This window comes from Canis aureus, chromosome 2 (assembly GCF_053574225.1).
Source record: "Canis aureus isolate CA01 chromosome 2, VMU_Caureus_v.1.0, whole genome shotgun sequence".
NCBI lineage: Eukaryota > Metazoa > Chordata > Mammalia > Carnivora > Canidae > Canis > Canis aureus.
The window spans coordinates 59,957,098-59,973,615 of NC_135612.1; the positions used below are offsets into that span (position 1 = coordinate 59,957,098).

Below are 16,518 nucleotides of genomic sequence, written 5' to 3' on the forward strand. Positions count from 1 at the left end.
CCAGGTCTCCAGGATCGCGCCCTGGGCCAAAGGCAGGCGCCAAACCGCTGCGCCACCCAGGGATCCCTCTTTTTCATGTTTTATATATTGTCAGTAATGTATGGGTGGCAGCACCGGGGACTCCGTTCCCTCAGGTAAGGTGAGCGAAGAGAACTCGCCTCCCAAAGTGGTCCTAGCTATTGAATTAGGTGTGCTCCTGGTGTGCCCCATGTGGTACGCAGCACATAGTGGGGCCTCAGTTTAAGGTCAGCTGTTGTTTTTATGACGTAGGGGTTTTGGCATTTGTCTCGCTACGTCATCACCTGAGTTGAATGAAATCTAAACTGGTTTGCCTTCCTTAAGTGTCTTACTGGAGTTTGATAGCCTTGCATGTCTTGGGGTCTTAACTAGCATGCTGTGTTGAACATGTGCTTTTGACCGTGTTAAATGTCCCTCTGGGTCCTGGCGGAAAGGCCGCAATGGAGAATCCCCACTTCTAGTGAGCACTGCCGCTAGTGAGGACATGGTGAGATCCACTAACATCTAGGACACCTAGAGCCAAGTGGCAGCGTGTCCACCCATCTACTTCCTCGGCAGAGATACCAGGTATTGTGCTGGATGCTGTGGTGGAGGGAGTTGGCCAGGGTCCCTGCTCTGGAGCATCTCCATGGGGAGGACCAGAGCAAACACACGTTATGATCAGCACCAGGGGCAGAGGGAGCATCTGGCGGGTCCGGGGGTCAGCAGACACCCTGAGGACGGCACCCAGGCTGTGCTTCACAGTCGAGGAAGGAGCATGGGTTCACAGAGAATTAGTTTGGCCTTTGTCCCAGCCTGGCTTTGCCTCACTTTGTGACACAGGCACATTCCAGATTAGAAATGCTTAAACCTGGAGATGCCTGGGTGGCTCAGCAGTTAGGCATCTGCCTTTGGCTCAGAATGTGATCCTGGAGTCCCTGGATCAAGTCCCACATCGGGCTCCCTGTATGGAGCCTGCTTCTCCCTCTCCCTGTGTCTCTGCCTCTTTTTCTCTGTGTCTCTCATGAATAAATAAATAAAATCTTAAAAAAAATGCTTAAACCTGCTGATACACTCGATCACCCAGGATTGTGTTTGTTTGGTAGTTTGGATGCTGATTATCACATTTTAAGATAGTGCATATCCGCATTTCATTTTTTCATCTGATTGTTTGCATTGTTAAATAGAAGATCAGTTTCTTGTAATCTACATTCACATTTATTTGGACAGTTTTGCTTTGTTCCTTTGCAGACCCGTTGTGGGAGAAAAGTATGCTGTACTCTTTAGAAGTGAGGTGTACCTACGTACACTGAGTACATTCCGTTGACTGTTTTTATTCCTCTCAGACTCTAAGGTCTGTCCGCCTTATTTTAATTTAATTTAATTTAATTTAATTTAATTTAATTTAATTTAATTTAATTTAATTTTTTTATTTATTTAATTTTATTTTTTATTTTATTTATTTATTTATTTATTGTTTTCTTTTATTTTTTATTATTTTATTTATTTATTTATTTATTTATTTATTTATTTATTTATTTTATTATTTTTTTTGTCCGCCTTATTAACCTTGTGTCCCACACCTACTACAGCGTAAGCACATGGTAGAGTCTCGGTAAATATTTGTTGCATATGGATGTAAACAGAATCAGCAATTCAGAAATTGCACAGTGTTTGGGATTCTGCGTGAAAGCTGAGAATGTCTTTTTATAAAATTGGCCTTCAGAACGAATGCAGGCCTCCTGCCTGCCCACCTCACCCCACCCCCCAACCTGTGTGTCTTAAGTATGAAAGTAACTAAGAGCATTTTTCTGGATTACACCTGAATTCAGAGCTCTTTGTGCCATCCCAGACCTGAAAAACTCAAACTTTTTTTCCAGGATTTTTACCTTGTATAGTAAGTCTTTGCCCCTTGATCTGGCCTGTCGCATATGGGATGTGTTCTGTCGTGATGGGGAAGGGTTTCTGTTCCGGACGGCCCTGGGCATCCTGAAGCTGTTTGAGGACATCCTGACCAAGATGGACTTCATTCACATAGCCCAGTTCCTGACAAGGCTCCCAGAGGACCTGCCTGCAGAGGAGGTGTTTGCTTCCATAGCAACCATTCAGATGCAGAGTCGAAACCGGAAGTGGGCTCAGGTAAATGGATCTTTTGTTCCCTCTTTCCCTGTAGAGTGGCCTGGCTCTGTAGCATGACTGAGAATTAGTTCTCCAAGTGCCTTTTGAGAAAAGAGCCCTCTCTAAATAAAATCCTTCTTGGACTGGGAGCCAGGAGCCTGGGTTTGAGGCTTGGCTCCGGCACGCAGTCTTGGGCAGTCCTTCCTTTTCTGAGTGTCCCTTAGATGGAGGGAGGGTAACAGAAGCCTCCCCACCCATCCTGCAGTGGCATTGGGAGGTCAGGGTTTCTCACTTGCCATCCCTGTGCTATCCACAGGTCAGAAGGTGTTTTGTAGACCAAGCACCCCTCCCTGCCCCCTGCTTGCCCTGGGGCAGGGTGGCGAGATTGTCCCCCATCACTGATAAAGAAGACCCACGGAGGGAGGTCGCTGGAGGGCTGGAGGAAGGCTTCCCTGGGGGGAAATGTTGGGCTGGCCCTCTGCTGGCTAAGTCAGGGGAGCTGCAGCCCAGCTGATGGTGTGGGAGCAAGTCTAGCCTGGGCCTGCTTCTTCTAGATTCTTTTCATCTCCTCTGGATGTCCTGCCTAGGGTTTGTCTCCTGTGGGATTGGCCAGTGTTTCTGGTTCCAAGTCTTTGTGGTACAAAAAAAAAAAAAAAAAAAAAAAACAAAACAAAAATCAAGGCTTGCTTTGTGACCCCGTTTAGGCTCAGAGCTTGTCTGGCATCAGGTCGTGGTTGGAGACCATGGAGGCTTGTACTCTCCTGTGTATGCTAAACAGCTTATCCCTTGCTGACCTTTTTTTATTAGTGGGAGAGTTTAAATCATACTAATATAGAGTAAAACAGATAACAGACCCCATGCCCTTGTCAAATATGCAGGTGGTTTCAAACTTCTGTCTCAAGTGTCAGTGGCTTTATAGTTTGTTTGAATCAAGATCCAAATAAGGTTCACACTGTCGTTAATGGAAAGATCCTTTTAGTCTCTTTTAAATATATAGATCACTTGATCTCTCCTTGTATCGCTTGTTCTCTATTTATTGAAGACCCAGTTCTTTGTCCTACAGCGTCTCCTGAGTCTGGATCTTGTGGTTGTATCCTGGTGGTGGTGTTAATGTGGTCTCCAAAACTTTGTTTCCCGTAAGGTGACTGTTAGATATGAGAACTTCATAGGCCATTAGGCTGTATGTCTCTAGCAGCCTCTCCATTTTTATAACAGTAGCAGCTTTATTGAGATGTAATTTACATAGCATGTCCAGTTCAGTGCATTCATGAACCAGAGAGTCCTCACTCACCTGGGCCCTTTTATCCTGGCCCTGGGGCTGGCCCTTCCTGTCCTGTTCCATGGTGCTCTCTCTGGCTGGCTGACTCCCTCCCTGTTTGGGTCTTTGGGGAAGAAGCACGGCTGCTGACCTTGGGTAATACTAGGATAGGGAGAGGAGGCACTGTTTTGTGCTTGGGCGATAGGATTTGCATTTCTGAAATATTAAAAATACAATATCAATTCCCTGTTGATAAAAGGGAATGACATCCCAACACATACTACAACACAGATGACCCTTGGGAACACCCTGTGAAGTAACAAAGCCAGACACTAAAGACCATGTGCTCTGTGATTCCATCTGTAGGCAAGTCCAGAACAGGGTCATCTTTTGAGACAGGAAGTCAGCAAATGGTTGTCAGGCGGTGGGCGAGATGGGGCCAGGAGGGAGGGTGGAGCTCTACAGGTTACAGGGTTCTTCTCGAAGCGTGAAGGTGCTCTGAAACAGACCATGGTAATTTAGCTCACATCGATGCATACACTAAAATCCACTGAACTGTACACTCTAAATGGACAAATTATATGGTAAGGAGTTCTATCTTAATAAAACTTAAAAAATTCAGTCAGTTCATGTGTGAATAGGAATGGCTATATAACTATTAGAGATCTGGCAAGAGGGAGAAAGAGCCTTTCTCTGGTTGAGAAACCAATGGACAATACAAGATGAAAATCTGGGACCCATTGTCCAGAATTACTAAGAGTTTCAAGAAGGTGACTGCCTGGGGTGGCATGCCTCTGAAGTTTGCCTGTGCGTGAGGGCATGCTGTGGGCTCCATGATTCACTTGCTTAGGGGGGATTTTCTGAAGTTGCTGCAGGGCCACGGCCTTTCCTGACAGCCTTTGTTCCACATGTAGCTTGGTTACCACCATGATTTCATGTGTGGTCTCCTGTCCGCTGACCTGCCTCTCCTTGTCCCTGGTCTTCCCACCCCACATGTCCCCCACACAGGCACTCAGAGAGGGCAGGGGTAAACCCAGGCCTGTTGTTTCCCTTGTGTTTTAGGAACAAGATAAAAGGTTTGGTTAAAACCAGCTCAGAGGGACGCCTGGGTTGCTCAGCGGTTAAGCATGTGTCTTTGACACAGGGCTTGATCCTAGAGTTCCAGGATCGAGTCCCATGATTGAGTCCCACATCGGGCTTCCTGCATGGAGGCTGCTTCTCCCTCTGCCTAGGTTTCTGCCTCTCTCTATCTTTCATGAATAAATAAATAAAATATTTAATAATTAATTAATTAATTAATTAATTAATTAATTAAAAAAAACAGCTCAGCGGTTATTGGATCGAAGGGCATTTTCTGATCACAGGATCATGATGGGAGTCAGCCTGAGGGTGGGGGTGGAGGTGGGGGCGAGGGTGGGCTTCAAGGAGTTTATACGGTGCTAGGCTCCATGAGACTTGTGGTCTGTACACATTCCCCTTAAATGCTCCGCTTTAGGTCAGAGCTAAAGCTTTACAAGGTAAGTAAGTGTGTATGTTTGCCTAGCAGTCCCGTTGACTTAGGGGTAGAGAGGGGACTTCCCTTCTGTGCAATTTATCTGAAACCTACATAAAGTGTTTTCTCTTCACCCTTTGTAATTTGTAATTCAGTTAAAGTGACATAGTGGTAACCTGGTAGGTTACTGCTTGGTTTTGTGTTCTAACCAGCCTAGGTCTGAATGCATCCAGGCTGTTAGAGCAGCCACTCCTGTAAATGTCCGTGGCTTAGGTGCCTAACTGTGAGGTGTTAACCATCCTCAGCTTGTGTGCGCTGACAGGTGCTGTGCATGAGGTCCCTGGAGAGGTGCCCCTCTTGTGTGTTCAGTAAACAGAGCCCGTGTTAGCACCATTCCTGTTCTTAAGTGGTCAGAGGAGGATGTGTCTTGAAAGTAAAACTGTTAGCCAGGAGCTGGGAAAGCAGAGTTGGGAACTCAGTCACTCTTGGAAGGCCCAGGAGGGCTCGAGAAGAGCCCACGTTTGTTAGTCTTAAAAGTACACATGGTTGGCTGGTGAAGAGGAGAGGCAGGCAGGGGAGCAGCTGTGTGGAAAGGCCCAGGGGCACTTGTCAGCGTCTGTCTGGGAGTGGGTAGCCTGGCTTGGGTGGTGGTGAGCACAGGGGCTGGAGCCAGATTGTGGAAGGAGAGCCTTGCAGCTGTGTGCTGATGTCTCTGCAGCAGCCAGTGGGACATGGTTGTGGGACATTGGGCCACAGATGGCACGGTTGGATTTCCACGTTAAGAGGAGGGCTCTGGCTGTGGGTGTGGGAGGTGGAACGGGGGAACAGCAGAAGTGTGGGGTGGGAGGGCAGAGACCAGCCAGGAGGCTGCGCATCCTGTCACCACGCCTGGCAAGGCCTGTGTTCAGTGTGTTTGCAGATCACCCACGGACGTCTCCTCTATGATCCCCAGGTATTGACCGCACTGCAGAAAGACAGTCGGGACACGGAGAAAGGAAGCCCGTCTCTCCGACACTGAGACGGCCGGCAGACTCGCACTCGGCCCCAAAGCAAGCAGATCTCCGGGTGGCACCTGTGTCGTTTCAGGCAGGCACACGGACCGTGGAGAGGAATGGGCTCTTTTCATGTTTGATCCGGACACTGGAGTTGGCCTTAAACAAAACAAACAACTTTAAAGAATTAAACCAAGGCTTAGCCTTAAGAAGCTCAGTGGAACAATGAGCTGGTGTTGACCACGGCCAACACTGCGTAGTCTGCATGGTGTAAAACGAAGGCCGTGGCTAATCCTCCTCCCCCCTTCACAAAAGTTAATTAAATTGTCATGCTTTTATGTCAACTGATGAAAAGTACATTACAGTTTTCCTTAGCCAGGGTGCGTGAGAAATGCTACCTAGGAGGCCTTGGAGGCGTACTGGCCCATTGACATACTTGAGTGAGGAAGGAGTGCTTGATTTAGTTACCGAGAGAATCTTCCTGGGGCCGGAGGTCCCGTGTTTAAAGCCCACCTACCAAAGATAGCATGAACGGGAGATGGGCTCCCACCGGGCGGTCACTCAGAGTGCTCGGGGCTCCTTGGGATTCCACGCGACCTTCAGTGGGCCTTTCTCATGGTCTCCTTGACAGAATCATAGCACGAGGGCTGTGAATGGCCATGTAGGTTCCGGGGGACCCCTGCTCTGCCCCCTGAGATTGCTCCCTCTGTCTCCTGAACAGGAAAAGCTGCTTGCACCCGAGGCCCGAGACAGGAGACGGGTTCAGACCCCTGCACGTCCTGTCTGCCGAGGCCGGGGCGGCGGGGGCAGCCTGCGCCCTTGCTCTCACCGAATGCTGCTCTCCCCTCTGTCACCCGAATGGCAGGACCAGTCCTGAGAACCAGTGCTTCCCTCCTCACGCATCCGGTTTACAGGCAGACTGTCGTGAGGGCTGAGGAGCGGGCCGCACAGTCCAGCGCACAGACGGCCTTGTCGGCCCCCACTGTTTGTCCTGTCGGCCTCTCCCTGTTTTAGCTGGTTTTCCCCCAGGTTCAACAACCTTCTTGTTCAAACTTTTCCTTGACTAACTTTAACAATTGTGTTGTAAGTGCTTTGGTCATGCGGATTTGGAGACATGAATAGGTTTCACAGCGGAGAGCCCCCAGGACAGGCGACTCTGGAAACCTGCTTGCACGCGCCGCTCTGTCCGTGTGTGGGTCTCCGTGAGTGCTCGGGAGACCCCTTGGCTGCACCCTCCCCGGGGGTGGGGGGTCCCCCGGACACTCACTCTGGGTGCTGACGTGTGGAGCGCCCGCAGGGTGGGGCCGGGGCCTGTCTGTGGGCTTGCTCTTCTAGGTTTTCTCTGTCCACTACGGCCGTGCATCCTGTTTTCTGGAGTGGCCTTTTGTGTGTCGTCACCCCGCCCCTGCCCCCACCCGGTCTTCTCCACTGAGTTTTCCAGGGAGGTTGCAGAGCATCTCAGATCCACGTTCTGCCTCAGCCCGTAAGCGCCGACCCTCCTGGCTTCTCGGAGGAGGCATCCCGTCTTCACCGAGGGCTGGTGCATCCAGGCGCTGCCATGCAGCCACCACATGCCGAATGTCACCCCGCCGAGCCCGGGCCTGGCCCTTCCTCCCACGCGTGCCGAGCGTCCTTCCGGACGTAGGCTTTCTGTTCTGAAAGGTGTATATATTTTCTTACTGTACATACAGATGTTCTTAAGTCGGGACAGGAAGCAACGCCGCCAGGGCCACGTTCGTGGCACGTCACGCACGTTCAAAACCCAGCCCTTAACACTTCTGTCAGACAGTTTGACATAAGTCTCTGGGGATTTACGTCACCACGTATGCATTAAAGTTTTAAACAGGATTCCGTGCCAATCTGGAACACTTACCAAATCTCTGGTTCACAAGAGGTTCGCGTGACCTGATGTTCAGGGAACGCATGGGGTCCTGCCGGTTTGCTGTGTCTGCCTCAGCGGTCGGGCGTTGGGGTCGTGTGGCCCCTTTCCGTGGGGGGGCTACCAAGGGCACAGGGTAGTGCTGCTCTGTTACGACCTCTGTTGGGCTCGACCTCTTTTGGGCTCGTGCTATCATTTAGGAAAATGGGGGAGCAAACCGAAAGGCCGTGCCCCCTGAAGTCTGCACTTTCCGCCCCCTGTCCCACGCCACCGACTGTCAGACTCCGGGACTTCGGGGTCGGGACCTTGTGCATCGGCACTTTAGTCGAAGGCGTGTCCCCACCAGCCCCTGAAAGCCCATCTAGAAACAATGTTCACTTTCAAAGGTACTTTTTAACTGCTCAGTTTTTGACTATTTTGAATAGTTTGCTGATAGAAACTTCCTGGTAATACTTGCTACATATCATGTTTTAATTGCTTGTACAGTTAACCTTTAATTTTATTTAGTAAAGTCTATCCGATTAGGACTTTTTGAATTGTAAATACGTGATTTTATTAAATAAAAGTCATGTAAAATTGTTACCTATGTTCACTGCAGTTTGGTTTGAAATTGACGTTCTCACCTTCTGAGTATGGCAAATGTGACTTTGTCGCGTTATTTTAAAACCCACTGGTTTTGCCCAGTTAAATAAAAAAGGTAGTTATGTTAATTTGGTGGAGGGATTTGGGAGTTGAGCGTGCCCCTTGCAAGCTGAAGGGACCTCCCACTTGGGGACCCTGTGTCTGCTAGGCTGGCCGCCACCCATCCCGCTGCCCAGCCCCCCCAGCCACTGGGCTGTTCACTCTCCTGGGAACCTGCTTCAGGCCTGGGCAGCCCCCCAGCACCCGTGATGACCGTGGGCTCCTGGGCCATGTGCCCCCCACCCCAGCTCTGCTGCCCCACAATGGTGGCTGTGAGCGCAGAGTGGTTCGAGGGGTCACGTGTCTCACCGGTGCCTGTTGTGCCAGCTGTTGGGGCTGAGTGCTGGAGGCCCAGGGAGAAGCCTGCTGAGTCCCAGCCCGAAGGTTCCACGTGGAGCCCTGAGGGCTGCTGCCACCTCTTCTGTCCCCTGGTGCCCCTGGGGAGTCCCTGTTCCTCCACTGTGCGCCCAAGCGTTGCTGCCCCTCCTGCATCAGGAGGCCTAGGCCCATGCTGGGGAACTCAGTACCCTCCGCTCCGTGACGGGTCTCCCGGCCTACCCTCCCCAGAGACCACACAGCTCCGGTCAGGGTGTTGGCACCCGGGTCTTTGGCCCCTGGCACAGGGCTCCCATCTTTCTCACAAGGGGATCCCCTGGCAGCCCTGGTCTACTGCGAGAGGCTGTGGCCCATGAGGGTGGCCGTGCTGGACAGCAGCCGTGTCCTGGGACTTGGCTGCCCCACCCGCACCAGGCCTGGCTCAGATGTGCGACTGGCCTCATTTCTCTCCACAGCAGCTCCGACACTGTCCCTGTTCAGAGGTGTGACGCGGACAGCTGATCTGCTAGGGTTCCGGCCGCCACAGAGCCGCAGGGCTGGGGTTCAGACTCAGGCCTGCTGGCTCCTGAGCCCTTCCCGACCTCTCCCCAGGGAGCGGGTTTACTCTGGGGCCTTTAGAAGCCTTCCTCCTCTCTCCCTGGCCTCAACTCCCAAGGGTGGTGTTTGGGGTGAGGCCTGGATTCATTCACCTGAACCCCTTCTGAGTGCAGGGCGCCAGCCTGCTGAGAAGGCCGCAGCCACGCATGACTGCAGCGCGGGGAGGGCCTTGGGGATGCACCTGCTGTGGGAGTAGAGGTTGTGGACTGTCTTCCCAAGAGAAACCAGGGGGGCCGGCAGTTAAGAGACCACCACCTGAAGTGTGGAGCCTGCCACAAAGGCCCAGGGAGGGAACAGGGTTCTGCCCCAGTCCAGGGCAGGGACCAAGTTGGACCTTGAGATGAGCCAGTGGTCGGCAGAGGGAAGCCTCAGAGCCAAGGCGGGACCCAGGCAGGAGCTCGCTGCCACTGAAAGTCCCCAGGTGCTTCCAAGAGACCTGCAGCCCCTCCGTGAGCACCACCTCACCTGCAGCCAGCTTGCTCTAGAAGGTTGCTGCTCCCCTGGGCCCGGCCACACCAGGCCCCTTCTCCCAGAATGCCTGAGCCCGTGGAGGGAGGGGCAGTGGCCAACCGCCCCCCTGGCCTGACCCGAGTCTCTCCATTCCTCTTAGACACCATTCCTGCGGCTTCTTGGCACCACTCTGAAGCTCCTGGTAGAAGCTGCTCCAGTCAAAAACGACTGTTGCAGGTCTCATTCAGTTTGAGGTCAGAACAGGAATATTAAAATTCTCTAACCCTCTTGTTTCTTTTCTGTAACCAGAGGTAAAAAGGGTACCAGCACCCATCCACTGGCTGGTGAGGATTAGAGTAAGGTGTTGAATTAGGGACGCCTGGGTGGCTCAGTGATTGAGCATCTGCCTTTGACTCAGGGCATGGTCCTGAGGTCCTGGGATCGAGTCCCACATCGGGCTCCCTGCATGGAGACTGCTCCTCTCTCTGCCTGTGTCTCTGCCTCTCTGTGTCTCTTATGAATAAAAATATTTTTAAAAAAATGAATTGTGTCGTTAAGAGAAACCCATCACCATAGGTGGCTAGAATCATGCTTTTGACAGGTCAACTTTTGGTATCTGAACTCTTGAACTTAGGAATTTTAAAAATTGTTATTTTCCCCCTAATTTTTTTTTTTTTTTTTTTTTTTTTTTTTTTTTTTTTATTTATGATAGTCACAGAGAGAGAGAGACAGAGACAGAGACACAGGCAGAGGGAGAAGCAGGCTCCATGCACCGGGAGCCCGATGTGGGATTTGATCCCGGGTCTCCAGGATCACGCCCTGGGCCAAAGGCAGGCGCTAAACCGCTGCGCCACCCAGGGATCCCTCTCCCCCTAATTATTAAAAATGCACGATCATTGTATTTAATTTGGAAATACAGAGAATGAAAATGGTAATTTCACCACCTGGGGAAGAGCTACTTTTTTTCACATACTGATTCTTATAAATTTTTACCCATTTTTTACAAGGGACATGTTGAGGTTTGGAAAGGTGAAGTGTTTGGCCCAGGTCACAATCGGAGGAGATGAGAAGCCAGGTCAGCCTGATTCCAAAGGCCTTATTTGCAAGTGCTACCCTGTCTTCTTCCTGGAGGCACCTCTGTACTCATCGTTGGCATCCTTTGGGTGAAATATTAGAAGCCTGCATCAGTTAAAGAGTTGGGGGAGGGGGACGCCTGGGTGCCTTAGTGGTTGAGCGTCTGCTTTTGGTTCAGGGCGTGATCCCGGGGTCTGGGATCCACATCGGGCTCCCTGCAAGGAGCCTGCTTCTCTGCCTGTGTCTCTGCCTCTCTTTGCGTATCTCTCATGAATAAATAAAATCTTTAAAAAAAAATAAAATAGAAGTTCCAAAATGAGGTGTGTTAACTCTGCTGTGATTTTATCAGACAGGCATCCCCAATCAGTGGCAAAAATCTAAATTATGGCTTCAGACCAACTTATAGAAAAAGCAGGTTTCTCCACTTAGGTAATTTTAAAATCTCAAACGTGGTAAGTCACCAGAAACAACTTTCACCTACCAATGAAAGCGGTTTCCTTTTCAGATGCCTTCGCAAATTGTACATAGGTTGTGATTCCCTTCCTGCCCTTGCTGTGACAGCTGCCCGTGACACCGAGGGGAACACTTCCAACTCAGACCAATTTTAAAAAGAAGTCATGAGGGCAGCCTGGGTGGCTCAGTGGATTAGCGCTGCCTTCAGCCCAGGTCATGATCCTGGAGACCTGGGATCGAGTCCCACATCGGGCTCCCTGCATGGAGCCTTCTTCTCCCTCTGCCTGTGTCTCTGCCTCTGTGTCTCTCATGAATAAAATCTTAAAAAAAAAAAAAAAAAAAAAAACACAGTCGTTTCACGTAACGCCTCAGATTTTATTGTGCCTCTATTTTGCAGGCCCTCTCTATTGGCAAGGAGATGACAAAAATCTTTAGCCTTTGATTTCAGAGATTTCTAGTCCAGCTGCCCCATCTTATCTTTCTAGAGGGAGGGAGGCTACCTGCTAGAATGGACTGTTTCCTCATTGGTTCTACTTCTGGAGAGCTCCTCTTTCTACCTGTGATTATTTTGTCTCATATAGGACTTAGCAGCAGCTGCCTACCCTAGGCATTCAAACAACACTTAGGGCCAGAAAATGAGAATGCCATGACGTTGGCGTGTTCATAAGCCAACAAACTATTGAGCATTGATTATGATTACGTGCTAGGCATCGTGCTGGCTCCGAGGGAGAATGGAAGTCCTTACTTCCCGGGCCTCTGTCTCACTGGGGCCCAGTGGGTGAAGCACACAGTCACAAAGCAGTGGGTCGGAGACTGGGATGGGGCACGCCAGTAAGACTTGGGGCAGCAGGGGTGGTGTCTGTGGCATCCTTCCTCAGAGGCGAGGTAAAGAAACACTTCATGAATGGGTTGCTATTTCGTGATCAGGAGCTTTCCTGTAATTTAATTAGAGGGAGCCTCATTATGAAGTAATCGACAGAAGATTATTTATCTTCTAATTAATTGTAACATCTCTAGCATGAGATAATGTGGTAATTTGAGAGAACACTGGTAATGTTGCAGCTGAAAGCAATGCCAGCTTCATCTGTCGCTGTATCTTGTGCTCTCAAGAGGCCTGTCTGTTCCGGGTTCGAGGTTGGTGAGGGAGTGCTTGGTTCAGGCTGGGTAATGGCCAGTGGGGCAAGGTCAGCTGAAAATACCTGCTCTCCCCCTAGTGAACCAAAGGGACAGACGGTCTTGCAATGACAGCTGCTTGCTTGGGGAAGGCCTCAAACACATTGTCAGGTTCACTTTGAAGCCTTCCCGGCCACAAGAACCCCCTGGGCCTGTGCAGCTTTTGGCAGGAGGCATAATAGAGCTGTATTTGGGGGTGGTTTCCTACTTTCCTTTGGACTTGATGAACAGGGTGGAGGGAAGATGACAATTGTAGAGGAGAAAGATGATGGGAGCGGGAAGTAGATGCGTTTTACACCCCTCATTGTTACGTCTGTGTGGTTGGTAAGTGTGATCCTATAAATGAGTGTAGTGTATCCAAGCTATGAAAGTCAGAAAAGGAATTTAGTCGTTTATTGGCTTCAAAGGGAACACACATTTTATGAAACAATCGCATCACTAAAAGAGAAAGTAATTGTGTCATTCTCCCGAGGAACTGACCCATCTGCCTAGAGGGGGCTTCCTACCATTCTTTACAGGTGTTCAGCACCAAAAACTAGATCACCCTTCTTAGGACCTACTTAAGCTTAGGGATGGGAGAATGCTTCTGAACCCAAATCTGCACGTCCTAAAGTTCAATTTAAAATGAAAAAGAGGGATCCCTGGGTGGCGCAGTGGTTTGGCGCCTGCCTTTGGCCCAGGGCGTGATCCTGGAGACCCGGGATTGAATCCCATGTCGGGCTCCCGGTGCATGGAGCCTGCTTCTCCCTCTGCCTGTGTCTCTGCCTCTCTCTCTCTCTCTGTGACTATCATAAATAAATAAAAATTAAAAAAAACAACAATAAAACTTCCTTTAAAAAAAAATAAAAAATAAAATGAAAAAGAAATGAAAACAGGCCCCTAGCTCCAAGAGCATCAAGGAAAACTGGAAATGTAATCACTGATTCTGGATTAAAGAGGTAGACCTATCAGGTATTTCCTACACTGACACAAGGAATAACAGACATTTTAATATTTGATACAGAGTAAAATCATGTGCGGAGTGCGGTCCTGTTGCCAAGGTCCAAAAAAATCTTGCCCGGAACAAAAGGCTTACAGTCAACAGTCACTACTCTGCATATTTTGCACCTGACCAAACACTATACAATTATCATTTTGTCTTCATTGGAAAACAAAATGTCATGTTTTTGTATAGATAAATGCGTCTCTTTAGAAGATCCAAGAAAACGTTTCATTAGAATCGCAGATGGTCGTCGAGCCAGAAACAAACGTTTACGGTCAAGCCGACCGAGCCTCCTCTCCTGGAAAAAGGAAAGATGAACCTCAGCTCCTTTTCCTAGTTATCATTTCTCCTGTCTGCCTCATCCTGTTCATTACCTCAAAGCTGGTGCTGCTTACATACGTTAGATTCATCTGAGGAAATTAGCGAGCTTTGAGTTGAGGATGCGACTCAGGACTACATTAATGAATTCAAAGGGGCTTTAATAATTCACTTAATGCACAGGAACTTTCTTGGTCCCCTGCCCATTTGTAGAACCCTCTGACATATGGAAGAGGAACAATTTTCCTCAGGATCAGGTCCTTGAGATTATGGAATTGCTCAGATACAAAAAGGCTTCTGATAGCTTTTTATGAGCAGCCAGGTCCATGAAGTCATCCCTGTTGTTTCTCTGGACCTATTTTACATTTTACTCAACCCCACGTAAAACCGATTACTAACCCAGTTTTGTTCGGGACTCAGTTAGAGGTTGAAAATGATGAGATTAATGCAAAATATAGCTCCAGTCCCAGGATCACAGGCCTTTTAAAGAAGGGCCATACATGGAGAATAAAAGTTAACTCAGGATAAAAGTTGCTGAGATCAAAGATGTTCTGGGGACTCTCCCATCGTCAGTGTTAAGATGGGAGAAAGGCTTTGGCTTCCCTGATCTTCTGCTTCATGCCCCTGCAGGACATAGTAAGCCCTGCGTGACGGCGTTTCAGGGACTCTAAACGCTGCTTGAGCAGTTCCGTCTTGTCCACCTTCTCTTCCATGTCCCGAAGGAGCAGCTCCTTGCCCAGAAGCCCACATTTCTGGTTCAGCTTGGTGTTGTCAACCCGCAGGCAGTCCCGGGCTTGCTTGGTCCTGGTCAGGATGTCCCTCCTCAGGGCCACCCGGGCCTCAATTTCCAAAAGCTGTGTCTTCTTGCATGCGTTTTCTACATCCACAAAATGTAACTTCTCCTTCACGTGGGTTATTATTTGCACATTGTTGGTCACCTTGTTGTGCAGTTTTAAAAGTTCCTCATTTCGCTCCTCGACTTTTTCATTGAAGGTCTGGTTCTCAATCTTAAGCTGCTCAAAATCAATGAGGAGCAGACCCTCCGTCAAGTCCTCCTGGGCCCTCATCCGGGTTTCAAAATGCATCAGGCTCTGCTTCAGCTGCACGTTCTCTAGTCGCACAGCACTCATCTCCTTCTCCTTCTTATCCTCCAGCGCCTGGATCTGCTCCACCTCCCGCAGAGCCGCCTGGCGACCGCCACGCATCCGACAGCTGCCCATGGCCTGCATCACCACCTGCTTCTTGAGCGCCTGGAAGCCTCGCCACTCCTTCTCCACCCTGGAGAGCTCCTCCCTGCACTGCTCCTTCAGCTGGCTCAGCTCCTGGTGATACCAGTCCAGGTCGTCTGTGCCCTGCTTCTTCAGCTCCTCCAGCATGGCCAGATGGTGGAGGTAGGCTTGCTCTTTCTCTGGGGCCTCTGGCTCCGGGCCCTTGTCGGGCACCTCGGCTGCTTCCAGACCCTTCTTCTTGCGCAGCGCCTCAGAGATCTTGTGCTGCAGGTACAGGTTGTAGCGCTGGTAGCTGCTGCGCTCCATCAGCAGCGTCTGGTACTGCTCCAGGAGCTCAGCGCGCAGCTGCTCTTCCTGCAGCCTCTGCATGTCCTCGGTCCACCCATCATCCTCGTCCACAGCCTCACCGCTCTGCTTTTCCTTGTCTTTCGCCGGGCTTCCTCGCTCGCCCCTCTCCTCGATTTCCTGGCTCTCCTCCCCCTCCTCCTCCCCGTCCCGCTCAGCCTCTTCCCGGCCGGCGGTGGACAGCGGCGGAGACACGGCCCAGGTGGCTTCCTTCCTCCTCCCCTCCACCGCCGGTGCTGCCGCCTCCTCCCCCTCCTCCACGTCCTCCCCCGCCTCCCCCTCCCCCTCCGCCGTGTCCTCCGCCTCCGCCGCCCGCTCCTCGGGCTCCGCGGGCCCGCCTTCGGGCCCCGGCTGGGCTGTGTCCTCAGGCCCGGTGTCGGCCGGCTCCCCGGGCTCCCCCTGCTCCGGTTCGGCCTCAGCCTCGGCCGGCTCCCCCGACTCCCCGGGCCCCGCCTCGCCCGCAGCCTCGGTGGCAGCCGGCGGCTCCCGGGGCTCGGCGGGCTCGGCGGGCTCGGCGGACTCGTCCTCGGCGGCGCCTCCTTCGGAAACCTCTACGGTCCTCGGCTCCGGCTCCGGCTGCGGCTGTGGCTCCGGCTGCGGCCCCGGCTCCGGCCGCGGCTCCGGCTCCGGCTCCGGCTGCGGCCGCGGCCCCGGCGGTTCGGCCGGGGAATGGGGGCCAGAGATGGCCTTGGTCCCGGACGGCCCCGAGGACAGGCTCCCCACATCTCCGCCTTCGCCCCTGGGGTCCCGGGGCTGCTCGCGGCCGCCGTCCATCTCCCAGCCCCTCGGCCGGCCCGGCGGATCCCCGACGCCCGCTGTTGGGTTTCCAGGGGCAACCAGGGGCGCGCGCGGTGGGCCCGCCGATTGGCCAAAGGGCAGGCCGACGCCCGGCCCCTTCGCCCCGCCTCCGGAGGGAGCGGGCCAATGGGAGACCGCGAGCGGGCGGCGGGAGGCGTTGATTGGAGGAGGGCGCGGGCTCGCGCCGCGCGGCCTTCCCGCCCATTTCCCAGCGCCCCGCCTGGGGCCGGGAGGCCGAGAGGCGCGGGGAGGGGCGGGCGGCCGGCGGCGAGGGGCGCGCAGGCGCAGGCGGCGGGCCGGGTCCCCGCGAGGTGGCGCGCGCGGGGCGCCTGCGCGGTGCGGCGGC

General features: G+C 51.9%; 2 protein-coding genes across 10 annotated transcripts in view; one reads left to right on the forward strand and one right to left on the reverse strand.

The window, feature by feature from the left end:
* The window catches only part of TBC1D14 (TBC1 domain family member 14), a 105,512-nt gene extending 99,490 nt beyond the window's left edge, over positions 1–6,022 (forward strand). For 6 of the 9 annotated variants that reach the window (XM_077875003.1, XM_077875007.1, XM_077874995.1 and 3 more), the window contains 2 exons: positions 1,878–2,136; positions 5,818–6,022. In XM_077875003.1, coding sequence (XP_077731129.1) covers positions 1,878–2,136; positions 5,818–5,883 — 325 coding nt within the window. In that variant the 3' untranslated portion in view covers positions 5,884–6,022. Of the gene's footprint in view, positions 1–1,877; positions 2,137–5,817 lie in introns of those variants that run through there. The other 3 variants (XM_077875006.1, XM_077875005.1, XM_077874999.1) reach the window with 3 other exon arrangements.
* A 6,856-nt stretch (positions 6,023–12,878) lies between these two features.
* CFAP184 (cilia and flagella associated protein 184) lies at positions 12,879–16,274 on the reverse strand. Its single transcript, XM_077875022.1, has one exon. The coding sequence runs from the start codon at positions 16,146–16,148 to the stop codon at positions 14,376–14,378; it is 1,773 nt and encodes a 590-aa protein (XP_077731148.1). The 5' UTR covers positions 16,149–16,274; the 3' UTR covers positions 12,879–14,375.
* Positions 16,275–16,518: the final 244 nt, after the last annotated feature.